This window comes from Palaemon carinicauda, chromosome 44 (assembly GCF_036898095.1).
Source record: "Palaemon carinicauda isolate YSFRI2023 chromosome 44, ASM3689809v2, whole genome shotgun sequence".
In the NCBI taxonomy this organism is placed as follows: Eukaryota; Metazoa; Arthropoda; class Malacostraca; order Decapoda; family Palaemonidae; genus Palaemon; species Palaemon carinicauda.
This window is the reverse complement of record NC_090768.1, coordinates 10,933,232-10,958,786: the sequence shown is the minus strand read 5'-3', so window position 1 is coordinate 10,958,786 and position 25,555 is coordinate 10,933,232. Positions and strand designations below refer to the sequence as shown.

Below are 25,555 nucleotides of genomic sequence, written 5' to 3'. Positions count from 1 at the left end.
ATCAATTTTTTTTTTCCCAAGACTGATATATTAGTATCAGGATGAACTTGCATATTAATTTTAGTTCGTTTCCTTCACAGCTTTCTTTCTCTTACTTTCTCCTATTTCTTGTATAAACGCATATATATATATATATATATATATATATATATATATATATATATATATATATATATATATATATATATATATATATATATATATATATATATATATATATATATATATATATAAACGAGTAGTGCCATCAGTGCACTACTTATGGTGCACTGTAGACACTACTGAAGGGCCTTTGAAGCACCCCTTTCAGCGTTCCACTTTTCCTCGGTTGTCATTTCCTTTCATTTTGCAGCCCAACATCGTTGCATCGTGTGAGTGCTGGGTTATCCACCCACAGGCTGCACTTGAACACTGATTGGCCTCCTGGTCATAGCGCTGGCGCTTGTGGGCCAAATCCCAAACATACATTAAAGGAAGACAACCTTATTCTGCCTACTCTCATAGAAGTTATCTCAATCGATGTTTCACAAAGACTGGATTACAGGCAAAATATATTGAACTGCATTTCATATAAGTAGGATACATACAATTTTTTTTCTACACTATGCCAGTTTGAATGGCAGACTGGCCTCCAAGAAAGCACAACCTGTCGTTCATTGCCTTATTCATGCTTTGATGGCTGAATTGTGGGTAATTCCTGGTGCCAAAAATTCCCATATTAACCATTTTCCACACTGGAATTCCGAATACCCCTTCGCACACTGTGCTACTCTCGTGTCTTGCACACCTTAAGCTTCCTGGAGGTTGGGGCCCTTCCTTTGGAGTAGTTCTTTCTTGCAGTTTATTCACCCCTTGGTCTTTCTTTGGTCTTTCCTCCGGACAATTCTGAATTGCATATCGTCAATTTTTGACGTATTTTTTCTTTTTTCATTTGATATCTGTTTTTCACCTTGCTAGCCAACACAATGATAGAAGAGGGTGTTTTAGAGGTCAGTTTTAATCTTTCTCTTACCTTTTATTACTAACTCCTTTCCTTTTTATTAAAAACTATTGTACGCGACCCGTCACGCACCCATTCTCACCGGGGTATGACTACTTCCCTCCCCATACTTGAGGGATGGGGAGATCTAAGTGTGACCTGATATATATATATATATATATATATATATATATATATATATATATATACAGTATATATATACATATATATATATATATATATATACATATATATATATATATATATATATATATATACACATATATATACAGTATATATATATATACAGTATATATATATATACATATATATATATATATATATATATATATATATATCTCCAGACACTTGCTCTTCATTGTATAAGGGAGATACTTCACTTGGCAAGTTCAGGAATAGGTGTCAGTTCGCTCGTTCCTCTGTCCATCCTTTAGTCTTGTCTGTCTCACTTTTTTTGAAGCTCCACTTACGAGAGGGAATTTTTATTCTTCTATAAGTTCCGTCTGTCTGCCAATTAGTGGGCACTTTTATTTCAATATGATTGCGCAGAAAGACGCAGTGGTGAATTTGGGGTTTTGGTGTCCGTAGAATTTACAAACAAGGTTAACCTTATCCGGAACTTTTAATTCATTTACCGTGTAAAGGCCCGGTCACACCGCCCGAACGTTGCTGAAGCGTTCCTTGAACGGTAGGGAGGTGAACCAAACCCTCGAAAATTTAATTTGACGTTTCTACGTTCGGTCTTTATTAGGCTGCTGAACGTAGCAAATCCTCGCATATTTCCTGAGTTTTCTTACACCTCTATTATGGAAGTTGCTAATTTATGCAATAAGGGTATTGGTATACAGGATGTCGAAAAGCGTAGCGGAGCGATATTACAGTCACCAACCTGTAAAAGATAATAACAAAGTAGGGTAAAAATAACGGTCGCTGTATCTTAATTAAAATTACGGTTTTTTAAGTTTATTAAAAAAAAGCGACTGAAACTTTTCGACATCCTGTATACCAATGCCCTTATTGCATAAATTAGCAACTTCCATAATAGAGGTGTAAGAAAACTCAGGAAATATGTGAGGATTTGCTAAGTTCAGCTGCCTAATAAAGACCAAACGTAAAAACGTTAAAATAAATTTTCGAGGGTTTGGTCCACCTCCCTACCGTTCAAGGAACGCTCCAGCAACGTTCGGGCGGTGTGACCGGGCCTTAAGAGATGGAGACTTGCTAGTTGGCAAGAAATCCATTAATGAAGCCCATTCAGATGACAGATATTATGGACCTTATGATCGTTGCTATAATGTTAATATTTAAAATAGGTGCCATCATGGACATTCATGTTACGTAAGCACATCTTGTCAGAGTTCTTACCTTACTTTCCAAGAGCCATGGTAGGATGTTCAACGTTTCAGTAGTCAAATTGTTCTTAGAAATAATCTAGTCTCTATTAGTAAGGGACAAATCTCCATCACGCAAGGATGATCGCATACGACAATCGGAATTACAGGTAAATTGAAGCACGATCACCTAATTTCAGCGCGAACCAGACTACGCTGGGTCCTTGCCTAAAATTTACTATCGATGTTTCAAGATCGTGATGCTTGCGTTTTTCTTGTGATACTCACGCAGTAGATCATTGACTCTATCTCCGTACCCATTCTGTCTCTGTCAGTAGAGATTATTGACTCCGGGTGACAGTCCAGTAGTTATGTACCAAGCTGAGACTTCATTAGCTGAAATATTGTCCAATTTATAGCTACTCCCGTGATTAGGCAAAAATTGACATTCTGCCAGGGTTGTGGTAGCTTATTGGAAACGTCCCTTTCGAGCTATCTGCTGGATTTGGGTTCGAAACCCGCTAAAGCTCTTTAGTTTCTTGTAGTTTCTTTAACCTCACCAGCTTTGTGAGCTATTGATAGAGCTTTTGGGAGAGTCTATTAGTCTGAAAAACAGCTAAATGGATACGTCAAAAAATTAAAGTAATGGATATCCTTGAAACCATTAGCAAGCTCAAATGGAACTGGGCGGGGCACATTGCCAGGATGACAGGCAACCGATGGGCATCACGAACAACCTTCTGGACACCCCGAGGATACACAAGAAACCGAGGAAGACAAAAAACCCGCTGGCGAGATGACTTAGACCAACATAAGCAACAGTGGCACAGAATAGCTTGCGATAGAAGTCTTTGGAGGAACCTGGGGAAGGCCTACATCCAACAAAGGACTTTTGAAGGCTGAAATGATGATGATTAGTCTATCTCCTGGGTCATTAGCAGCCATTGCCTGTCTCTCTCTGGTCCTAGTTGTGTGGGGAAGGGCCTTGGCCCTGTCCCTTGCCTCTGCCATTCATGAGTGACCTTTAAACCTAATGTTTTCAGTTCTTGCACCGTCATTCACGAATAATATTTTTTTTTCTTTTCACATAAGCATCACGTGAGGGATAACTTAAAATCTTTATTATGCCTAGTCATTCTGGCCCTGTTTTTCCTGTTTCGGACAGGCGTGTGACGAGCTCTCTCTCTCTCTCTCTCTCTCTCTCTCTCTCTCTCTCTCTCTCTCTCTCTCTCTCTCTCTCTCTCTCTCTCTCTCTCTCCATAAACTTGGGGTCATAAAATCCCTACTTCTATACACGTCATATCGGTCAGTTAGCATATATGTTAAAATTCTTGGAAATTCTCATGGAATATTCGTCCTATATATATATATATATATATATATATATATATATATATATATATATATAATGTATATATATATATTATATATATATATATATATATATATATATATATATATATATATATATATATATATATTATAGAGCTGGGTAGCAACTTGTAAGGCATTTTTAATCAACTATCCGGGTACATTCTCTAGAAGAGTCTAGCATAAATTTTAGTCCATACTTGGTCTTTATTAAGCTGAGAAGACACCTTTGAATAGAGAATTTGCCTCATTTCCTTTAGATATATTTTGATTTCTTGAGTTACCTTATTTGATGTATGTGCTTTAGTTTATTTAGAATTGTTTAGTCTTAACCTTATTTGTTTACACATTTTTAACTTGGTAATTTTTGTAGGTATCTTGTGGTAAATTTATTTTCCGATATGTTAATCCTGTATTATTTTCAATTTGTAAGAATATCAACTTCGTTGTATTGTTTGATAATGACTGAGTAGAAACATCCATAAGCAATGAACTGTTAGATCCTGCACCCTATTAAGATTGCCCAATAAAACTTCAATATATAATCACACATATACATATGTATATGATTTTATACTGTGTATACATAATACATACATGTATGTGTGTGTGTTATACACATAGAACCTTTTCACTGGAAGGAAACTTTGGTCATGTACATTTCTTTATCTATTAAGTATTTATGACATTCCTGTCTTTCTCGGGCACTGGTCTACCACCTCCATTTGAACTGTCATGGTCTTTTCCATACCCTGAAAACCACGGAGAATCTTAATGTAACAGTTGATCAATATACCTACCTGGCCCATTGCATTCAGCTCTTACCGGACACTACTATCCTGTTCGTAATACAAGGTATGTAATTAATTCTAATAATAATTTTTTCTTGAGCATGAGGTTCAATACTACACAGTATTCTAGAAGCTTTATTTATTCTAGATGTGACCAGGTTGTGGAATGGTCTTCCTAATCAATTAGTTGAATCGGTGGAACTTCCAAAGTTCAATTTTTTTTTCTTTCTTGTTGAACGGGCTAACATAAGTCTTTTTATCGTTTATGAAAGATTTGTTTTAATGTTGTTACTGTTCTTAAGATTTATCGTTTTAATTTTTCATTACTTATATAGTTTATTTCCTTATTTATTTTCCTCATTGGGCTTATTGCATCTTGCTTTTCCAACTTGGGTTGTAGCTTCGCTAGTAATAATAATAATAATAATAATAAGAAGAAGAAGAAGAAGAAGAAGAAGAAGAAGAAGAAGAAGAAGAAGAAGAAGTATATTCAGTTGAGAACTGTAGCTCATAGACTTGATGCTTCAACTGAAAAGGAATCCAATTTAACCATAAAAGAAACCCTTTCTAATGCAACCCAAGGACATAATTGGTGGACCACACTTAAATCTCCTCTCTTTAGTATAGACCTAATAGTCCCTCCTTTACTCAACAACTGCCTCCCAAGCCCTCCTCACTCCCTGCCCACCATCCATCCTCAACACTTCCCCACACCATCTCAGTCGTGACACTCTTATCCCCTGTTATCTTTATTACGTCTGCCATTCTCCTATTTCATCATTTTCCAATCTTTCATGTAATGATATTCCCTCAATCTACCTCAGCATTTACTGATGTTTAGAATAATTTGTGAAGAGGGATTGAAAGGTTGGGTTGAAATATAAACTCAACAGTAGCTGTGGTTTGATGTAGAAGTGTGTGTGTGTGTGTGTGTGTGTGTGTGTGTGTAAGGCAATGTTTTTCTGTCACTAATATTTTTATAGACGGAGTGATGAGGAAAACCATTTTGGTGCAGGTTTTGATAGAGAATAGAGCCATAAATGACCTGTTTAGTTAAAAAAGGCACGATATTGCGTTAAAAGCTGAAAGAGAAAATGTGGGAGTAGGGATAAAAGAATTTGTAGGATGAAAAAGAAGAGAGTGGTTGTTTGCAAGTTCGGAGTTGCCTTTAAAACTGAAAACATACAATAATGATTCTTGATATGGATATAAATATATGCTTTTTGTAAGTAAGATGTCACACTAGTGGTACGAAAGATGTGAATGTAGAGCAAGTAGATTGGCTTAACGTATTTTCCTTTATATTTCCTATTGAATTCCGGTCTGAATCAGAAAATTCTTTCCTCTAACTAATGTCTATTCGAGACTTCCCATTCTTACAAACATTTTAAAGCTCTCTTGAGAACATTGTACGATCGTGTGACACACGGTTGGTGTTCTTTAATAAAGTTACTCAGTTGATTGCTTCCTGCCTTTGAGTCACAACCTTCTCTCGGCGCGTCACATTGGTGACCCCGGAGTGACTTTATTAAAGAACACTATCCTTTATATACAAAACCTCAAGGCAACAGGAAATTTCATGTTCGAGAAACAGACAATGTTACAGAGGAAAAACGCAGACATGTTTATTCTAATTCTTTTTAGTGCGAGGGAAGATCGCAGATACAAGCATAATATATACAAAATAATTTATGTACGATCGTGTGACACACGGTTGGTACAACATTCAGTTTCTCTCCCCTTTACCAATTGATATTGCATCATCTGCAAACTTCAACCACTCTGCAATCCATTCATTAACTTATTTCCAATCAAACAACTTTTCTCTTTATTTTCTGTACTTTCAATATATTAAAGCACAATGTAAATATAAGACAATTTTGTTCCAGACCAACCTTTTCATCAGACATGTCACTCCAATAGATTTGTTTTTCACCGTAAAACATGATTAGCCTACTCTCCCAAAACATCTATTTCAAGCATACTTGAAACCTTTCATAACTGTATCAATTACTTTGACCACTATGTCTCTCGAGTTATTTGTTTACCACACACTATTCTCCTTTTACTATCAAATGACTGTCTCAAAACAGCTTTATAAGGTGACCTGGGCAATGTGCTCTCATCCTTGACTGAACTCGCACATGTATTTCTCAATTAGCCTTCTTTTGATATGGTGCATGTGGTCATTAAGTGAATTAGCTTTCTGTTCTTTTGCATTATTTACTTTGTTCTAAATCTCTATACTTGCCAATTTTCATGATCTCCTGGACCTTCCTACCTCTTTCCGGCTTGCTCCTTCTATAACCATCAATGTTTTGACTCATTGCTCTTTTTCTCATCACATGTTTCGACCATCTCAGTATACGAGATCTCAGTCTCTCTTACACCGGCAAATCCCTTATTGGTGACATTGAAATCAGTTGGTACTCAAACTATGAATCTTAGCATGTTAGGGATAAATCTGTTACAAAGTAAAGGGTCAGACCTCTGCTACATTGAAGAGTGCAAAACTTATTCAGGAATTGTGCATTTATGCTCAATAAACTAAAGGGATTATCTTCCTTACCAGTAGACTAGTAATTTATTGTGTTTTATGCAGGCTGTGGTTTTTCCTTTTTTTTACGTGTTTTCCAATACCTACTTCTCATTTGCATAGTATTTATGTGTATTCTAGAACATGGGCATTTATACTTTATGTTTGATACACTGAAAAAAAAATGTCTATGACAAAGACCTGATTACATAAACATTTTACGTTGTCTTTCCTAGTGGTTCTTCTTTGTGTATACGGTTACTTTTCCACTATTTCATCACATTGGCGTGTCTTCTCTTTTTTTTTTTTTTTTTTTATCAAACCCTATTTTTGTATTCATATCCTCTTTTCCAACTAAGCTACATATTTCTGAACCCATCTTTAGCCTTTAGTAAATAACAAGTCTGCTGGTAGACAGATGAGCCAGAGTCAGCTACTTCCCCCAATTTCTATTTCCTTAAAAGTCATCTGGATCATTGCATGAATTTCTTATATAGTGAAGATGACACCTGTTCACTAGATATTTTACTATTAATTCTGGAAATTCCATAAGATTTTTATCTCTGAAGACTGGACTTAGTGGCTTATATTGTCCATATTTCGTAAGCTAAAAGTGTTTGCTTCCTAGATCAAGGATTAAACACTCCATGATGGGGTCCTTAGAAATTCTATTCCTTTGTTTTGCTTGGATATTTGAATGAAACAAAAACATTAGCATTCGTGGAGTACTTTTTCATTCCTAACCCATATTCACCAGGCTGCTCAATATCCAGTACCAACGGCAAAGTTTTGTCTAGACTTTTGAAATGAATTAGCATCTTTCAACTTTTATGAAGTTTCGCATTCCTACCTCTAACTCTTCTTTTCTACTGTGGTTACTTTCCCGCCTCCACATGATGCTCCCTCGGGATGTAATAAGATCTGAACTCATCTCTCACGTCATGTATTTAAATGTAGGAATAACATCCCATTACTGCAAAGAAAATACTTTCCAGGTGAAGGATTTCAACTGTGTTCAGGGGAAAAAGTTGGGATGTTCAGAATGATACTGTAATGTCATCTGCCATTCATGTATTTGATCATTCTGCTTTTACAGCACGTATAGAAATAATTATGGATATGTAAACTTTATTTTTTAAATTAGAAAATGAACCCAAAATCTACAGTTTTAAAGCTTGTATCTAAACGGAATTTCTTTAGCCACATGTGTCCACTTATCCATCCACATTTGGAACTTTGCTTCCACCTCAGGAGTGAAATAGCTGGGCCAGCCACCAGACTCACCTGAAAAGTAAGAAGGTTTAGATTCACGATGAGTCCAGAAACTCTCCTTTACAAATGTCAAAGGTTAAGATGGGCAAACTTTGCTCAATGTTTAGAAAGCTTCAAGGCTAATGTATGAAATTCACCTTTCCTGATGAACTCCTCTTCACCTTTCACGAAACGCCCTACTTTAATGGCAGCCTGGGTAGGATTCGAAGAAGGACTTGATTTCATGTTGGAAAACTTCACGTGGTTGGCCACTGTCTGAAGTTGGTCTTCTGTCAGGGACGTGACCAAAAACTCGTTCAGTCGGCGGAGTTCCCTCATGATGTCTTCTTTCATATCCTCATAGAACAAGAAAAGGACATTTGGGTGTTGGCGTTTTGCCCAGCCTTCAGAAACGTGGAACCAGAATGGTCCTTGGGTGACTGAAATGGAAAGCTCAGTCAATAATCCATCATTATTCATGATGTACGTATCACTGAGAATAAAACACACACACACATACACACACACACATATATATATATATACATATATATATATATATATATATATATATATATATATATATATATATATATATATATATATATATATATATATATATATATATGTGTGTGTGTGTGTGTATTTATATGTATGTACTATATATTATATATACAGGTATATATATATACATATATATATATATATATATATATATATATATGTATATATACTTTTCTCAGAGGGGATACCTAGACTAAGGACATGTTTGATGCCTTTGTCCTGCAGTGGCCTAGAAATGCACTTACATATATATATATATATATATATATATATATATATATATATATACAGAGAGAGAGAGAGAGAGAGAGAGAGAGAGAGAGAGAGAGAGAGAGAGAGAGAGAGAGAGAGAGAGAGAGATTAACACTAACAAATCTTATAAAATGATTAATGAAAAACCCTAATACTCACTGAGGTCTTTGCACCAGTAATCTACAAATTCAGCAAAATCTCCGATGAATTCGGAGCATCTGACCAGCCTTTGGTGATGATAATACGAGACACAAGCATCTTTCGGATTTCTGGCGCAATACACGACCTGGAATAGAGAGTTTTAAAAATTCTATACATATATTCACGCTCAGAAACACACACGATACCACCAAAATAGAGAAAACACTAAAGAAAGGAAAAAGCATAAAATTGATGAAAAGATTTGTAACAGGATGACAAGGGAAATATTAACAATAGAGATGGAGTGATAAAAATTGCTGAGAATTTTTATACAATGCTGTACAATAGTGATATAAAATGACTTTTACAATAGAAATAATTAAACACCTGAGCAAGTACCAAGAGTGACAGTAGAAGTAAAGAAAGCATTAAAAAGCATGAAAAAAGGCAAAACAGCAGGAGAAGATGGCCTAGCAAATGATTTGATAATGTATTGAGGAAATTTCTTAGAAGTAAAACTGGCTGAACTTTACAAAAATGTCTGGAAGAATGCTCTATACCTACAGCTTTGAAAAACTTTATCATTATATTAATTCACAAAGAGGGAGACACAAATAAATTTACTCTCAGTAACATGTAAAATATTTATAGAGATCATATTAAACGGAATGAAAAGACAACTGGACTTTAATCAACCAAGAGAGCAGGCAGACTTTAGAAGTGGGTATTCAACAACTGACCATATCAGTGTAATTAACAAGCTAATGGAAAAATCAACTGATTATAATAAGCCATTATATATGGCATTTATGAATTATGAGAAAGCTTTTGGTTCTGCCAAAATTTCAGCAGTAATGAAAGCCCTTCAAAGACAAGGAATAGATTAATCCTATTTTAGAACACTTGAAGATATATATATATATATATATATATATATATATATATATATATATATATATATATATATATATATATATACAGGAAGTACAGAATTCCTAAAACTACATAGTGATAGTGAAAAAATTTCAGTAGAGAAAGGACGTAGACGAAAGGACTCCATATTTCTTAAATTATTCACAGCATGTCTAGATGAGGTTTACAAAAAATTAGATTAGGAAAATGTAATAATATCAATGGGGAATATCTTAACAACTTAAGATTGGAAGATGACATAGTTATGTTTAGTGAATCATGGGAGGATTAACAGAAGATGAACAGAGAAAGCAGAAATGTAGGGCTGAAAAGGAATATGAGCAAAACTAAGAGTTCAATGAAAATGGAGAGAGATAACAAGTGACGATTATGGGCGAGCCTTTAGATTGTTAAAGAATATATATGCTTAGGATGAGACTGAAATTTAAAGGATAAGCATGGGATGGAGAGCTTTTGGTAAACAAAAGGAGATTATGAAATGTAAAATTCCACTCTCTAAAAAAATAAATGTATTGAATCAGATGGTCCTGCCAGTTTTAACTTTTGCATCAAAAACTTGGAGTGTTAATAAAGCCTTAGACCATAAGCTATATACAAGTTCAACTCAAAGAGCTATGGATAGAATAATGATAGGAATACCACTAATAGACAGAAAAAGAGCAACATGGATACAAAAGCAAACTAAATTAGATGATATTCTAACAATATGTAGAAAAAGAAATGGACATGGGGGAACATATAATGTGAATGACATATAATAAATTGCCATTAAGAATAACAGATTTGGTCCCTAGAGAAGAAGGGGAAGGAAGAAAAGATGATGGATTGGCGAACTAAGAAAGTTTGTGGGCGTGGAGTGGCATAGAAATACCATATAGAGGCATAAGTGAAGGAACACGTCTGAGGTCTGTGTTCTACAGTGGACTAATAACGGTTGATAATATATATATATATATATATATATATATATATATATATATATATATATATATATATCATAAAAGTAATATTGTAAGTTTTTAAAAAATCAATAAATTAAACATTGTAATGGAGAAATATTTTTCAGTCTGCAATTGTATAACAGTAACAAAAAGTTGAAATACCTTGCAGGTATCTAAGAGATTAGGGTTGAGGTAGGCAAATGGAAGGTGAGTCTTGATGGTGCGCGGCGATGGGGTGCGTACTGTCAGATCTAAATGCATTCCTTCCTCTTTGTAGTTCTTGCCCGGATTCCTCTCATTGAAAGCATTCACCAGAGGCATGATGGGTTCCAAATGAGGTGCCTCTAATGAATCAAATCTGAGGAATTGAATACGACCAGTGAGGTGCATGTAAAACAAAAAAAATAATAGGTTATTAGTAAGAAAAGTGCGATCACACATTCCCGAACATTGCTCCAAACTGCCCCTATCAAATGGAATCGCCCCTTTTTATTTTTGGTTGTCAATATACTGACAAACAACCACAGATTATTTTACAGTACTTCACAAAAAACGTACCTTTGACAGGGGCTATTGTGACGTCAGTCTTTGGTAGTTGTATTGCGTTACGTATGTGTTTAGGAATTAAGTAAGCATGTTCACAATGGCAGCTAGATTTTTAGAAACATAGACCACGCTTCCCAAAAATATTTCTAGCTGAGGCCGTAAGTCTTTTGACTAGCCACAACTGTGTCTGGTCAAACATTAGGGTCAACCTGTTGGTCCAAACACAAAGACAGTCTTTTTCAATTACTTTTTAGCTATTTTGTATATAAAAGGGCAGAGATGGTTACATCATTCTCATTCACGGTTCTCCATCGGTATCATAACCACCGTCGTAGAATTCCTTGGGAAGGAGTTAGTTTTTGTAAACTCCCTACTGAAACCTGTAACCATCGACAACATGCATCTTCATTTTCTTAATTTTTGGAAATGCTTGGAAGGACAGCATTCAGGAATGAAGCGGAAGTAAAGTAGCCGAGGAGGAAACAACGGAGGCTTTAGTATGGCCATTGTAATAGCCTCATCCAAGAGCTGGCCCAAGAATGTCCTTATCTCTACGAGAACTATACTCAGGTAGACTAAACATTGTATGAGGAATTAGTTGATGATGTCGCTCCCACATTTAGAAGAAAACAACATTCTAGCAGAAATCTACTCCTCCTTGGTTGCCGGTGGCCATCACCATGCGTTACCTGGCAAGTGGGGAATCATACCAGATGCTGCAGTACTCCTTTTGGGTTACTCACAACACCACTAACAAAACTGTTGCCGGAAACCTGTCAGGGCATCTTATCTGTATTTAGAGACAAGGCAATAAATACACCAAAATTGCGTGCTGAGTGAAAGGAGGTTGCAAGAAGGTTTGTGGAACGGTGGGACAGGCCACAATGTGTGGGACAGGCCACAATGTGTTGCAGTCATCGATCGATGGGAAACACTTTCAGATCTTTTCAATTTTGCTGTTGCCAGTTGTTGATTCCAAGTATAAGTTCATATTCATCATCGTGGATGCCATTGGGTCTGAGTCTGATGGAGATGTAATCCCACAAATCCGTCTGGATGAATTATTGAACTGAGGGAACGCACAACTCCCCCTGCAGAAGTCATTCATACCAGTCCTGTAGGACTACCTACTGATTACTACTTCGTAGGTAATGATGCCTTCCTGTTGAGGTCGTGCATGATGAAGGCATACCCACAACGAGGCCTCACAAAACATGAATGCACAATTACCAACTCAGAAGGGTCTGGCAGTCGGTAGAAAATACATTTGAAATTATGTCTAAAATGGCTGTGTAGAAGGTGTTGTGTTATTCTCATATATTCTATACAACATCCTGCATGTATCCAGTCCAGCATGTACAGAGGTCAACCAGGAAGACCTATTTACCCACGAAGTCTTACATGCTACATCTGGAGGAAGGCCCCAGCTGTAGGAATGCGCATGCCAAGAACTCCCCGCAACACTGCAACTTTGCATGCCAAGGCCCAACGCAAGCATTTTAAGAAATACTTCTTCTTCCCACAATGATCTCTGCCTTAGTAGGATAATAGTATTTTGGATTCATAATTTCATTATTGTTCTACATGCTGACTGTAATTTTTTAAATTATAGGTTATTTTTTCATGGAGTTTTAAATGTCATTGCCTCATTCATTGTCCATTTTTATATTAGCAATTTTCTGTAATATATTCCATTAATTCTTTTTGTTTATGTATTGACACTTTACAATGAGAATTTTAATATCGACTTTTTTTAGATATTTTGAATATTCACGTGTGTTTTTCTTGATACATTCGTTACGTATGTACTTTAACACCTTAAATGGTAATAAATACTTTAGCAAAAATAAATAATGGAGACAAAAGGCAACATTATGAAAAAATACTTATATTGCACAATAGTCAAAAGTACAAAAATAGCAAAAATATAATGGAGACAGAAACAAAGATGTTGTGAAAACAATAAATTTATTATACAATATTGTGATCACAGATAAAGACAAAAGAATATACAATATACAAAAAGCAGTATAAAGATAAGAGACAGCAACCAACAGCTTACGAAACAGAAAGCCTACACCTAGTGAAACAGAGGACCAATACCTTTACAGAAGACCAGTACATTATGAACAAAGTTTGCAAACAATAAATAAAATAACAAGCAAATTCAAGAAAAAAGCAGACTATTGCCTCTTCTCCCATAAGCCCATTCCACGTTCAGTCCAGGGGTCGCTGGAATGTGTGATAGGGGAAAAGCACGCTCCCCCCCCCCCCCCCCCAACACTTCCATGCCCATGCACAACCTGAATGTCACATACTACGACAGGTCCAGCTGTAATATTGAAGGCCCTGGCGTAGAAACACCAGATGGCTTGAAGTGAGTATTGGTACAGGCACAGACCTCAGCAATGCTTGCAAGGCTGCCCAACACCAGGTATGATGACCATTAAAGTTTTGTCATGGCTACCTGGGGGCGCTTGGTACATCGGCTGTCCTTGGATTTGTGGCACTATCATTGGAATGGCGGGGGAGCTGCTGCTTGGCATGGTGACATGCTTGAACTCTGACCAGAGTGGAACAAAAGTTCCTAACTAGGAACCTGATAGTGGCTGCCTAGAGTCCCCACTTCAGGGATAACTTGTAAGAGTTAGAGAGCTCCATGCAGTTCTTTGCCAGGCCAAACTCTGAGTCACCACCAAGATAGCCCTGCACATTCAATGCACAAATGATGCGCTGTTTCCATCAGCTCGTTTTTGAACAATAAGAGAACATTGATACATTGTACAAGACATGAAAAACATTCCAATATTTGACTATTAAGAACTTTAACAATTACATATTTTTATACCTTGTTCTATTTTTTGTATTACCCAATGAAGAATACTTTACCATAACTATACCATATGATAATTATAATTTTTAAAACAGGATCAGTTTTTCTCATAAAATGTAACTAATATATCCTCTTCTCGATTCTTTCAAGGCCTTCTGTTGTGCCTCAGGATCTGCAACTGGAAGAGCACCACCAGGCTTTCTTTTCTTGTCCTTTGCAAATATTGCAGGTTAGAGGCCATCCTCCTGCCTACCGACAAAGAGTTCATCCATGTCAGTGTCAGGGACTGAAGGCACTGTGGTGGCGTGGTGCATTTGTGGATAGCAGCAGCAGCGGACTGTGGTGAGATGAATGTATTAGTTGCATGTATATTATGTTTTCATTTGTAAAATGCGGTGTTTATTTCATTATAAATCTAAGTTATCAATATAATTTGAAGAAAATATAAGCAAAATAATTCAGATAAATACCAAACTATTAAATTCACTGTTTATTAAATTCTATAGTGAGAAGGTTAGCAAACAAAAATAAGCATACATACCATAGGCATACCAAGTGTCCAAGGCTTTCTTTGATGCACTATGTGTGGCTTCAGGAAACCGAAGCCTGAGAGGAACTACCTTTCCCTCTCCGTCATCCTCCGTGCACCTTCACTGCATTTCTCCTTTGGGAGCCTACCTAATCTGGAGTGGAGAGAAGCAACCCTTGTCTTCAGTTCATTTCCAGATAGCGGGGTGGGGGCTGGGAGGCTGCCCTTCTCTGCCCGTACATTTCAATACGCTCCTTTTGGTTGTGACAGCTTTCGTCCTTGTTGAAAATGTAGAGCATCTCCAACTCCATGCTTCCTCTCTGTTCCCTCCAGCAGGATGATGTTCTTTGTCTTCTGGTGCCTCTTCTACGATTGGTCATTACTGCCAACTGCTGTAGGAAGATAACCTTCGGTAATGAAGTTGTTGTTGCTGTCGTCCTCAATAAGCTCGCAGTCCCTCTCGAGTATCAAAGCTTGTTCTTGGAGTCAGACTCCATATCAGTCAAGGATGATGTAGAGACAACCAAGCTGGGGAAGGTGGGCCACACAAAAGTGGCAGACAAAGATGGCACAGAAATAGTAGACAAAGCACCAGCCACATAAGTAGCACACCAACCAGGAGGAAGAGAAGTGACAGAAAAGCAGTAGGCACAGAATTGGCAGACAAAGCAAGAGGCACAGAAGTGGCAGATGTAGCAGCAGTAACAGAAGTAGCAGACAAAAAGGCAGCAGGCCCAGAAGTTGTAAACAGAGCAGTGGAGAGGTGGCAGACGAAGAAGAGGCAAGCGAAGAGGTGGCAGGTGAAGCGGTGCCAGGCATCAAGGAGGCAAGGAAAGACCTCCTGGCCTTGACCCTCTTCAAAGAACCCTTCTTCATCATCCTTGTTTTGGTGAAAGCTGGCAAAAGTAGCAAAAACTAGCAAAAAAGACGAACTTACAGTCATGTGATCCTCCAGCAATATAAATGCCACCGTCCAATGATGCCGATTTTTCCCGCTAGGGTGTTGTTTGGCACTGTTGCCAAATGCACACACTCGAACTTGAATTTTATAGTTGTTCAGGAAATTTATGTCTTACAGACATCTTTCTGTCATCGACAAGAAGATTGGGAGATTTCCCATCTATGGTCATGTGCAGGCTCGTGCAATGAGAAACACCCAGACCCATATGGTGTCACTTGTCATACATACCAACTGCTCCAATTGTACACAATTTTACATTTGTTTTACTTAAAAAAAACCCTAATAATCCTTCACACGGGAGCTGTCGGGAGCAATATACGGGAATGTGTGATCCCACTTTTAAGGTGACTCTCACCTTTAAGGTGATAATTGGATAAGTATGAGTTCCAAGTTTATGAACCTTTCTTTGTTAATAGAACAATTGTGTTTTCAAATAGTTCACAAAATAAATTCCTCATGAGCTTTGTAGCAGAGAGAGAGAGAGAAAAGCTTACTCTATAAATGGAGATCGGACATCCAGAGCCAAATCTGTGTCGATGTTGACGTTGTTCCTCATCGTCCAAATAATCTCTTGAAGCCAGGTTGTGCCACACTTGGGATGGGTCATTATAACAACATCGTCTGGTTTAAAGCTGAAATGATAACGAAAAAAATTGGATGAATGAATAGACAATTTAATGTAAAGTCCTTAGAAATTAAATAACATAAGACCAGTGTTAATGTATGAATCAGAAACATGAGTTCTAATACGAAAAGTGGAAGCAAAGCTTGAGAGAACAGAGATAATAATGCAGAGGTGGATTACAGGAATCACTCCTTGAAAGATTGGAAAATTATGAAATAAGAAGAGTAGCAGGCATAGTAAAGAGGTGATAAGAGTGTCACGACTGAGATAGTGGGGGGGGGGGGGGGCCACTCTTTGAAGATGGGTGGGGGGGGGAGTGAGGAAGGTTTGGGAGAAACCTGTTAGGGGGTTGAAGATCTAGAGAGATGCAGAGAATTAGATGGTGAGATAAGGTGAAGGATAATATGGAGAGAAGAGGTTTGTTGGAAGAGGATGCTTTTCACAGAAGGCATTGGAGAGGACGCATCGGGCAACCGACACCTTAATGTAGTGAGAACGGTGGTAAAACAGATAACAAAATGGAAGTAAGTAAAGAATTCGATCCAAATGCCAGTACCTTCAACTTCACAAAAGTAAATACTGTACACTGAATAATTAAAACTATATTTACCTAAAGTTGTAGTATTTGTCAGCAAACGTTGTGTACTGAGAGGGCATGACGAAACCGCTGGGCTGTACTTGGACAAGGCCTTGTGTGTAGCCCAGGAACCTCTTCTGCAGGGGCTCCTCCAACGCTTTCTCTAATCGTTTTAGTTTGAAAGGAAAACTGGACGCCATTTTCGATGGAGTTCTTTTGACGATAGTCTGTGTCCCGGTTGAGAGCAGATAGGAATGAAACAGTTGAATTAAGGCATATCTTAAGTGTAAAGATAGGTAAGGTGTTTGGACATTGATAATTCTGGAAAACATTTATTTTTTTTTTTTTGCAAATTGAAAGAAAACTAATTGCATTGCATAATATTTCAATACATGTTGTTCAGAGATGGCGAGACAATTTAGATTTACTTAGATCGCAACAACTGAAATCGTTCTTCACAAAAATATTCGGAACAAAGGGTAAATCCCGGTAAACAATAAGTGAATGTCGAGTAAAGATGAGCACTCCCAACTCGCGCCAGTGAAGATGGGCACCCCCGGATTTAACCAAGTAAATATAAACACTCCCAATTTTGACCAAGTGAAGATGGGCACCCCAAAAATTCTGGGGATAACGTAAATATAACGACAAGTGTTGTTTTAGAATTTTATAGTCGAACCAAATAAAATATAAATATCTTGAAAATGGATACATCATAATATAGTTAAAAATTATACTTAATGAATACATATTTCATGAGTACACATAAAAATATAAATGAAGAATTTAATAAAAAAAAATATTGATTTGCGACTGTTTCACAAAAGCTATAAAATTTGTCATGGTTTCTTTCTTTCCCCAAAAATTCGTTTAAGTAAGAGTTCAACAATTCCCTTCTGCATCCGAGCATGCTTTTTATTCGTATTTTTTTGTTTATTTTAATCTCTCCATTGATTGAGTATTAACTCAGGTAGCTCTATCAACGAAATTTAACGAGTGATTTACAGTATGATGAGCGAATCCTAGGTTCCTTTGAATGTTGCAATATGCTCCCCACTGATCACTGTGAATGGTTGTTCCTGGAAAAACTACTTTCTTTATTATCGGTAATAGCGTTTCGGCATTACGCGAATAGACTATCTCCATAAAACCCAAAGCTGGTGACGAAGATGGGTCAACTATCCCAAATACCCAAATTGGATTCTGAGAAGCGCGTCCCTGTGGTGTTTTGGTTTGTGGCTGAAGCAAGACTCATCAATTTGCACTGTTATTCCTGGCCCACCAAGTCTAATAGGTTTTTTTTTTTTCTTTTTTTTTTTTTTTCAAAACATTTCTCGCAAACTTCACGAAAATAACTGAACATATCAATGACTTTTTTGAAAAACTCAAAAACTGTGGTTTGCAATACACTCAAATCCTGACACCAGTAGAATATGCCTTCTATCCACCTTTGCCATGAAAGCTTTGATCGATTAAAAAAAAAAAAAAAAAAAAACTCTACGAAGTGATTCGTAGTACTTGTATTTGGCGCAGTTTTTGACTAGGCACTTCCAGACGTATTTATCTTGAATTGAAGACCGTTTCCTCCACTTCATTAAACTTTTACATAGAGGACATTTTAATTATTTCCACAGAAGATTCTTCTCCTTCATCCAGTTTATTACAGGAAGATGGTCTTCAACCACCAATGGCTTAATGATTTGTTCATATAGAGAATGGTCCATGTTTGGAGGCTCTATATTTTGTACTAAAGTAAAATGTTGAATTTTGCGACTACAAGACAAGAATTAAAACAAACGAAAGTTCAACGATCGACTATTTTCTCAAATAGGAAACTATTTTACTAACCAAAAGAAGCACTAGTTTAACATTCTTAACAGAAACCAACTTGTTAAAGATTAGTATCTAATTATGTGTTTAGAAACAAAAACAAGCAATGATTTAACAATGAAAACTGAAAACAAATCGTTAAAACATCGGGTATTTCTAAATAGAGCAAGTAAAGATAAGCACCCTCAATTGTTTTATCTTTACTTGATACGAATAAAGTTCTTCTCTTCACTAGAATGATTCAAAGAAAATTCCAAATCGTTAATACGACTTTCAACATTAATTGACAATGTACAGAAAATCATGCATTAAAACAATTTTTTTTCTATTCACGAGGAGTTTTATTAACTGAAAGGGTAAGGATGAATTTCATAAAAGGGAAAGTATTACTGATGACGAAATTACAAATTAACCTTTTTAAAAATGAATAATTTCGTAAATCAGAATTTCTTCTGACGAAGCTTCTTTCATAAACTTCACAACACATTTTAATTCTTAAGTCAAATTTCATAATGAAATATTATCATACAAGAATAACATGGATTATTCAATATGGCACAAATTTGTGATTATTAACAATTAACACTGATGCTCTTAAAAATAGTAAAGATGTTCACTCAAACGTCATTTGAAATTGAATATGAAATGGAATACTTAAATATGTAATCTAAGTTTTATATTCAATATGATACTTTAAATTTCTTTTCACAGTTTTAAAATGTACAGATTCGATCGAGTATTAGTGTTTTCCTTATCACTATTCTGCAGATATTTCCTCAACCCACAATATCATTATAGATAAAATCCCACTTGGTTACACGACTATTCCTGTAAGACAAGTGAACCCGTTCTTATAGGCCACTCCCTTATTATCCACATTTCATTCTATTAGTCTAACAACAATAACAGACTATAACTTGACAAGTTTTACTTGCAATCTAAGTCCACAGGGTTGTAATGATCGAACCACAACAAGATCAACACCGAATGGTTATCAGAGTCAGTGTTCATTATTATCACTGAAATTAATTATCTTGAAGCACTAACGAAGAACGTTATGGCAACTCTTACGCAAACAGCTCCCAGTTACAATAGTTGGTTGTCATATCTTTTCCACTGTTGATATCCGCTCAGTTAGTTATAAATAAAGATAGGCGAAAAAGTCAAGCAACAAATATCTTATAACTTACAGCAAAATGAAGATATCTTATTCACAGTGGAGACCTTTAATGAAGCGTAAGCTGTACAGTGGTCAAGTAGCACTGTTGACTCTTTCGGAGGTAATATGGGTATTCACAGCGGCCTTGACAACGGTGAAACCAGTTCTAGACTCTTATTGCCCCCCCCCCTCTCTCTCTCTCTCTCTCTCTCTCTCTCTCTCTCTCTCTCTCTCTCTCTCTCTCTCTCATTACATGCACACACACATTCATCATCATCATCATAATTAGCCGTTGCTAGTCCATTACAGGACAAAGTCCCCAGTCACGTCCTTCTTGTCGGGTCTGTTTATGGCCCTTCTATGCCGTTTTATACCCGCAAATTTTCTTAGCTCGTCAATCCATTGTCTTCTCTTCCTTCCCTTGCTTCGGTTGCAATCTCTAAGGACCCACACTATTATTCTTGTGCATTTATTATCTGTAATTCCCATTATATGTCATGCCCATGTCTATTTCTTTATTTTATGTGTTAGAATCCTCTACTTGAGTTTGCTCTCGTATCCATGTTGCTCTTTTTCTGTCTCTTGGTGTTATTCCAATTATTCTTTCCATAGCTCTTTGAGTTGTAACTAGCATATGTTCTTAAAGGCTTTTTTGGGCTCAAGCCATGGCGTCCTGATGGAAGGTTCCTTTTTGGTAGCTTCCTTGGGTAAATAACTACCCAAGGAAGCTACCAAACAGGAACCTTCCATCAGGACGCCATGGCTATCTCACCCAAAAATAGATTTTTCGCTTCGCTCAAAATCCGTTTATTAAGGCTCTAAGTTTTTTTTATGCATAAGTTAATACTAGGACCATGTGATTAAATACTCTTAATTTTAGACGAAGAGACATTTTACGTTTCATACTCTCCTTTTGTTTACCAAAAGCCCTCCATCCCATGCTTATCTTTCTTTTAATTTCGGTCTCATCTTCTGGGGAAACGCTTACTGTCTGTTCCAATAAAGTATATTTATTAAAAATCTACAGTTTCGTCTATAGCCCTTATTTGTTGTCTCTCTGCATTTAAATTGAAAATTATCTTATAGTCTAGTAGATATGTCGAATAAAATGGCCAAGATGTTCACTTTCGGAAGAAAGCATGAAAATTTGCATACAGGGGTTTTTGAGTAAGCTGAATCCATTTCTAACCGGATCCACGCTGGCAAACCAAGGGGTCTTTCTCAAAATCGAGAAATCCAAAATGGCCGCCTTGCGTATTGCCAATTTTTATATTTTATCAGAACTTTGGTTCTATTTGACATAGAAGCATGGTCTTGGTGTTGATTTATAGGTTTTTAGGGTCAAGGAATTCAATGAGTTACACTAAAATACCATAAAATAGTATTTTGAGCAAAATTCAAAATGGCTGCTTTCTGCTGGTAATGCAAATGGATCAAAAGCATTATGCAAAGTGGTTACCAGTTCATGTGCGAGATTTAGTCCAGCTAGAACAGGAATGCCCAGCTGTTTACCAAGAATTCAGAGAAGGTATTTTTGTTACCCAAAAGACCACACATTGCTTCTCCATGATGGCACATGACCATGTGCATGAACAGCTTAATGCTGTGCTGAAAGGAGAAGGTGGGATCATTGGCATAACTGAAAATGAATCAGCCCTCAGACAATGGTTGATCGCTGGTCCGGAGATGGCTAGGATCATACATGATGTTGAAGTGAGTCTATCTCAGAAGGAAACCGATGACAACCGACATCACGAACAAACATTGAATACACAAACGAGATTTACCTCAGATGTACAAAGCGTGATAGATGTAATGAATGATCTAGGTAATCCCTTCACAGAAACGAGTACTGATCTCCTAACACTAGACACAAAGGTCATCATGACTGATGAAGTCATCAAAAACATCTCAGAAGCAGAGGAAATAGGAAAGAACCAGTACAAAACATTTGTTGATTCCCGACTTGTGAAGATGGAGAAGGCACTCTATGAAACGGTTCCAAAGAACAATCTTAAATTGTTAAAGTCTGGAGAGCGGAAGGTGCCCTCAATGAAGAAGTATAAATTGGCAAACATGAAGAGTGACCTGCAACTATTTTCCAGAATGTACATCTCTTGCCAAGCACGAAATGGAGAATTGGACATCTTCTTCCAGCATGAAAACCACTCTTGGCCACCGTCGCTGGCTGAAAATAACATGATGCGACTTGGAGAAAAAGCTGAATTACTGAAGTGTTTAGAACCACTAGCCCAACGACCACAGAACATACCTGATGTGGATGTGAAGATATTTGATGGGGCAGCTCTCGTCCACACATTGGATCCCAAGACTGCTAAAACAAATGTGAAAACATTTAAAGACTTTGCAGAGTGTGTCTTTGTTCCTTATCTCAAGAGGCAACTTGAACATGTGGCTCGAGTAGATGTTGTGTGGGATGCCTATAAGGACGACAGTCTTAAAGCACACACCAGAGAGCATCGAGGTACTGGAGAAGCTCTTCGGGTTTCCGAGAAAACACGACTTCCTTACAACTGGAAAAGCTTCTTGTGTGTTGACAGCAACAAGGTGGAACTCTTTAGATTTCTAGCCAATGTGATCAAATCTGAATCAACAGTGCTAGGGAAGATGCTGGTCACAACAAAAGATCAGAATGTTGCCTCCTCCTCAACACTTGATGTTTCTGGGCTTCAACCATGCACTCATGAAGAAGCAGACTACCGAATGATGCTTCACTGCTTCCATGCCTACAGCAATAACATGAAGAGGATTATGGTGCATGCGACTGACACAGATGTCTTAGTTCTAGCCAATGTGACTGCTATCAGCATGAAAGATTGTGAACTCTGGCTAACATTTGGTCATGGTACTCACTTTCGGTATATTGGAGCACATGTCATAGCTAGTGAGCTTGGCAATGATTACTGCAGAGGCCTCCCATTTATGCATGCCATATCAGGATGCGACACGGTGTCTTCATTTAGCTCTGTCGGTAAGAAGACTGCATGGGAAGTATGGAAATCATTTCCAGAAATCACTGAAGTGTTTCAAAGACTGTCTGCTACTCCACGTGAAGTTACAGAAGTGGACCTGAAGAAACTTGAAAGATATGTGGTTCTGCTGTACTCTCGCACATCGCAACTCACTGATGTAAATAAAGCCAGGAAGCACCTCTTCTCCTACTGTAATCGGAAGCTGGAAAACATCCCACCGTCACGTGCAGCACTTCTACAACATGTAAAGCGTGCTGCTTATCAAGCTGGATACATCTGGGGTCAGGCATTGGAAGCCAGTCCAACACTTCCGAGTCCTTCTGAGTGGGGGTGGACACTTGACAGTGAGAGAATGTGGGTGCCCTTATGGAGTACCCTGCCAGAAGCATCAAAGGGCTGCAGAGAACTCATTAAGTGTGCCTGTAAAAAACAGTGCACAGGAAGATGTCAGTGTGCTAAAGCAAGCCTCCTGTGCACACAGCTGTGTTTTTGTGGTGGACAATGCGAAGAGGCCATTGACAGATTAGATTAAGTTTATTTCTTGAAATTTATAAAACATTTCAATATTTTGTTTTCATCTTAATACTGTTTCAGTAAAACCATTTGTCCAGTGTATATTCCCAATATGATAAGAAAATGACAAGTGTACATCTCTATTCTTTGTGCGTTACGAGAAAGAACAATATTGCTTTCAATGGTTCATCGAAATTTATTTAAACTGTAACTAGATTTTTTTACTGGTGAACATATTATAGGAATCAAAATGCTTTATTGAATTTCTTGTCCCAAAACCTATTAATAACAGTGAAAAGGTGAATAAAGTAGTTATATGCCGAATAGACAAATAGTTTACTGGTTTGCATTATGCATGGAGGGCAGCCATCTTGAATTTTGTTCTAAATTACATTTTATGTTTTTTTAAGGAGTCTTATTGCATTCATTGACCCTAAAAACCTATATATCTAAATTATGATCATGTTTCTAGGTAAAAAAGAACCAATGTTCTGATGAAATAGCAAAATCGGCAATACGCAGGGCGGCCATTTTGGATTTCTTAATTTTGAGTAGGACCCCTTGGTTTGCCAGCGTGGATCCGGTTAGAAATGGATTCAGCATACTTAAAAACCCCTGTATACAAATTTTCATGCTTTCTTCCGGAAGTGAACATCTTTTTGACATATCTGCTGGACTATTAGTTTTACTCATTCTTTTTCAGTACTACATTTCTACTTCCTCAGTTCAAATCTTTTGTCTTCTTTTGCAATTCCTCCCATGGCTCACTAAATAGAACTATATCATCTGCAAATCTTAAGTTGTTAAGGTATTCCCCATTAATGTTAACTCCTATATTTTCCCAATCTAATTTCTTAAATCTTATTCTAGACAAGGTGAATAATTTAGGAGAGGTGGGATCTCCCTGTATAATTCCCCTCTCTATTGGAATTTTCTAACTCTATGTAGTTGAGATTGCTGTACTTACTGTATAGATATCTTAAAATGTTCTAAAATAAAATAATCTATTCCTTGTCTTTGAAGGGCTTTCATTACTGCTGAACTTTTGACAGAATCAAAAGCTTTTCTCATAGTCTATAAATGTACGTAGTGGTATGTCATAGTGTTGATTTTTCCATTAACTGATTAATTACATGGATATAGTCAGTTTTTAATATCCGCTTCTAAAGCTTGCCTCTTCTCGTGGTTGATTAAAGTCTAGCTGTCTTTCTATTCAGCCTAATATGATCTTTGTAAATATTTTATATGTAACTGAGAAAAAACTTATTGCGTGGTTATTTTTCAGGTCTTTTTTTCTCACTTTTATGAATTAGTATAATAATAAAGTTTTTTTTTTTCCCAAGCTATAAGTATGGAACATTCTTGTAGACATTTAGTGTAAGGTTCAGTGAGTTTTACTACTATGAAATCTCCTCCATCTATTATTAAATCAAGTGCTAGGTCATCTTCTCCTACGGATTTTCCTCTTTTCATGTCTTTTAATGCTTTCTTTACTTTTCCTACTGTTACTTAATTTATTTCTTATATCACTACTTTAGCATTGTATAAAAATCCTCTGTTATTTTTATCACTTCATCTCTTGTTAATATTTACATTTTCATCCTTTAAAGTTAATATATGTTGGGACATTATTCCAAGTCTTCTTTTCATCAATTTGATAATTCTTCCTTTCTTTAGTGTTTTTTTAAATTTTGGTCTGACTATGTTTGTGAATGTTTTGGGTTTTAAGTTTGTTTATTGGTCTGGATAGTTCTGCTAATTTTATTTCATCTCTCTTGGATTTTACCCTCATTTTCAATCTTCTCTTTATTAGGTTTTAGGTCTTTTCTGTTAGTTTTCTTGATCTTGTTTAGGAATTTTTTCCACCTATCTCTTGTG

General features: G+C 36.7%; 1 protein-coding gene across 4 annotated transcripts; it reads right to left on the bottom strand.

Moving 5' to 3' along the window:
- Nucleotides 1-8,129: 8,129 nt before the first annotated feature.
- LOC137634138 (sulfotransferase 1B1-like) lies at nt 8,130-20,335 on the bottom strand. 4 transcript variants are annotated; one of them, XM_068366375.1, is made up of 7 exons: nt 20,203-20,319; nt 17,216-17,395; nt 16,475-16,612; nt 11,274-11,469; nt 9,256-9,382; nt 8,439-8,720; nt 8,130-8,313 (listed from the first exon to the last, which is right to left on the bottom strand). In XM_068366375.1, exons 2-7 carry the CDS (start codon nt 17,380-17,382, stop codon nt 8,198-8,200), a joined length of 1,026 nt encoding a protein of 341 aa, XP_068222476.1. In that variant the 5' UTR covers nt 17,383-17,395; nt 20,203-20,319; the 3' UTR covers nt 8,130-8,197. The 4 variants fall into 4 exon arrangements, with proteins under 4 accessions (XP_068222476.1, XP_068222474.1, XP_068222475.1 ...); XM_068366373.1 differs by lacking the exon at nt 20,203-20,319 and adding an exon at nt 19,944-20,087 and having other exon boundaries at nt 17,216-17,409; XM_068366374.1 differs by lacking the exon at nt 20,203-20,319 and adding an exon at nt 19,948-20,028 and having other exon boundaries at nt 17,216-17,409.
- Nucleotides 20,336-25,555: the final 5,220 nt, after the last annotated feature.

What these genes read in the sequence shown, in the direction of transcription:
- LOC137634138 (XM_068366372.1), bottom strand. Translation starts at nt 17,382, where the DNA reads ATGGCGTCCAGTTTTCCTTTCAAACTAAAACGATTAGAGAAAGCGTTG. An exon ending in ATCTCTTAGATACCTGCAAG is followed by an intron (nt 9,383 to 11,273) that starts GTATTTCAACTT and finishes TCTCTATTCCAG; the next exon opens with GTCGTGTATTGCGCCAGAAA. An exon ending in TTACTGGTGCAAAGACCTCA is followed by an intron (nt 8,721 to 9,255) that starts GTGAGTATTAGG and finishes TTTCCATTTCAG; the next exon opens with TCACCCAAGGACCATTCTGG.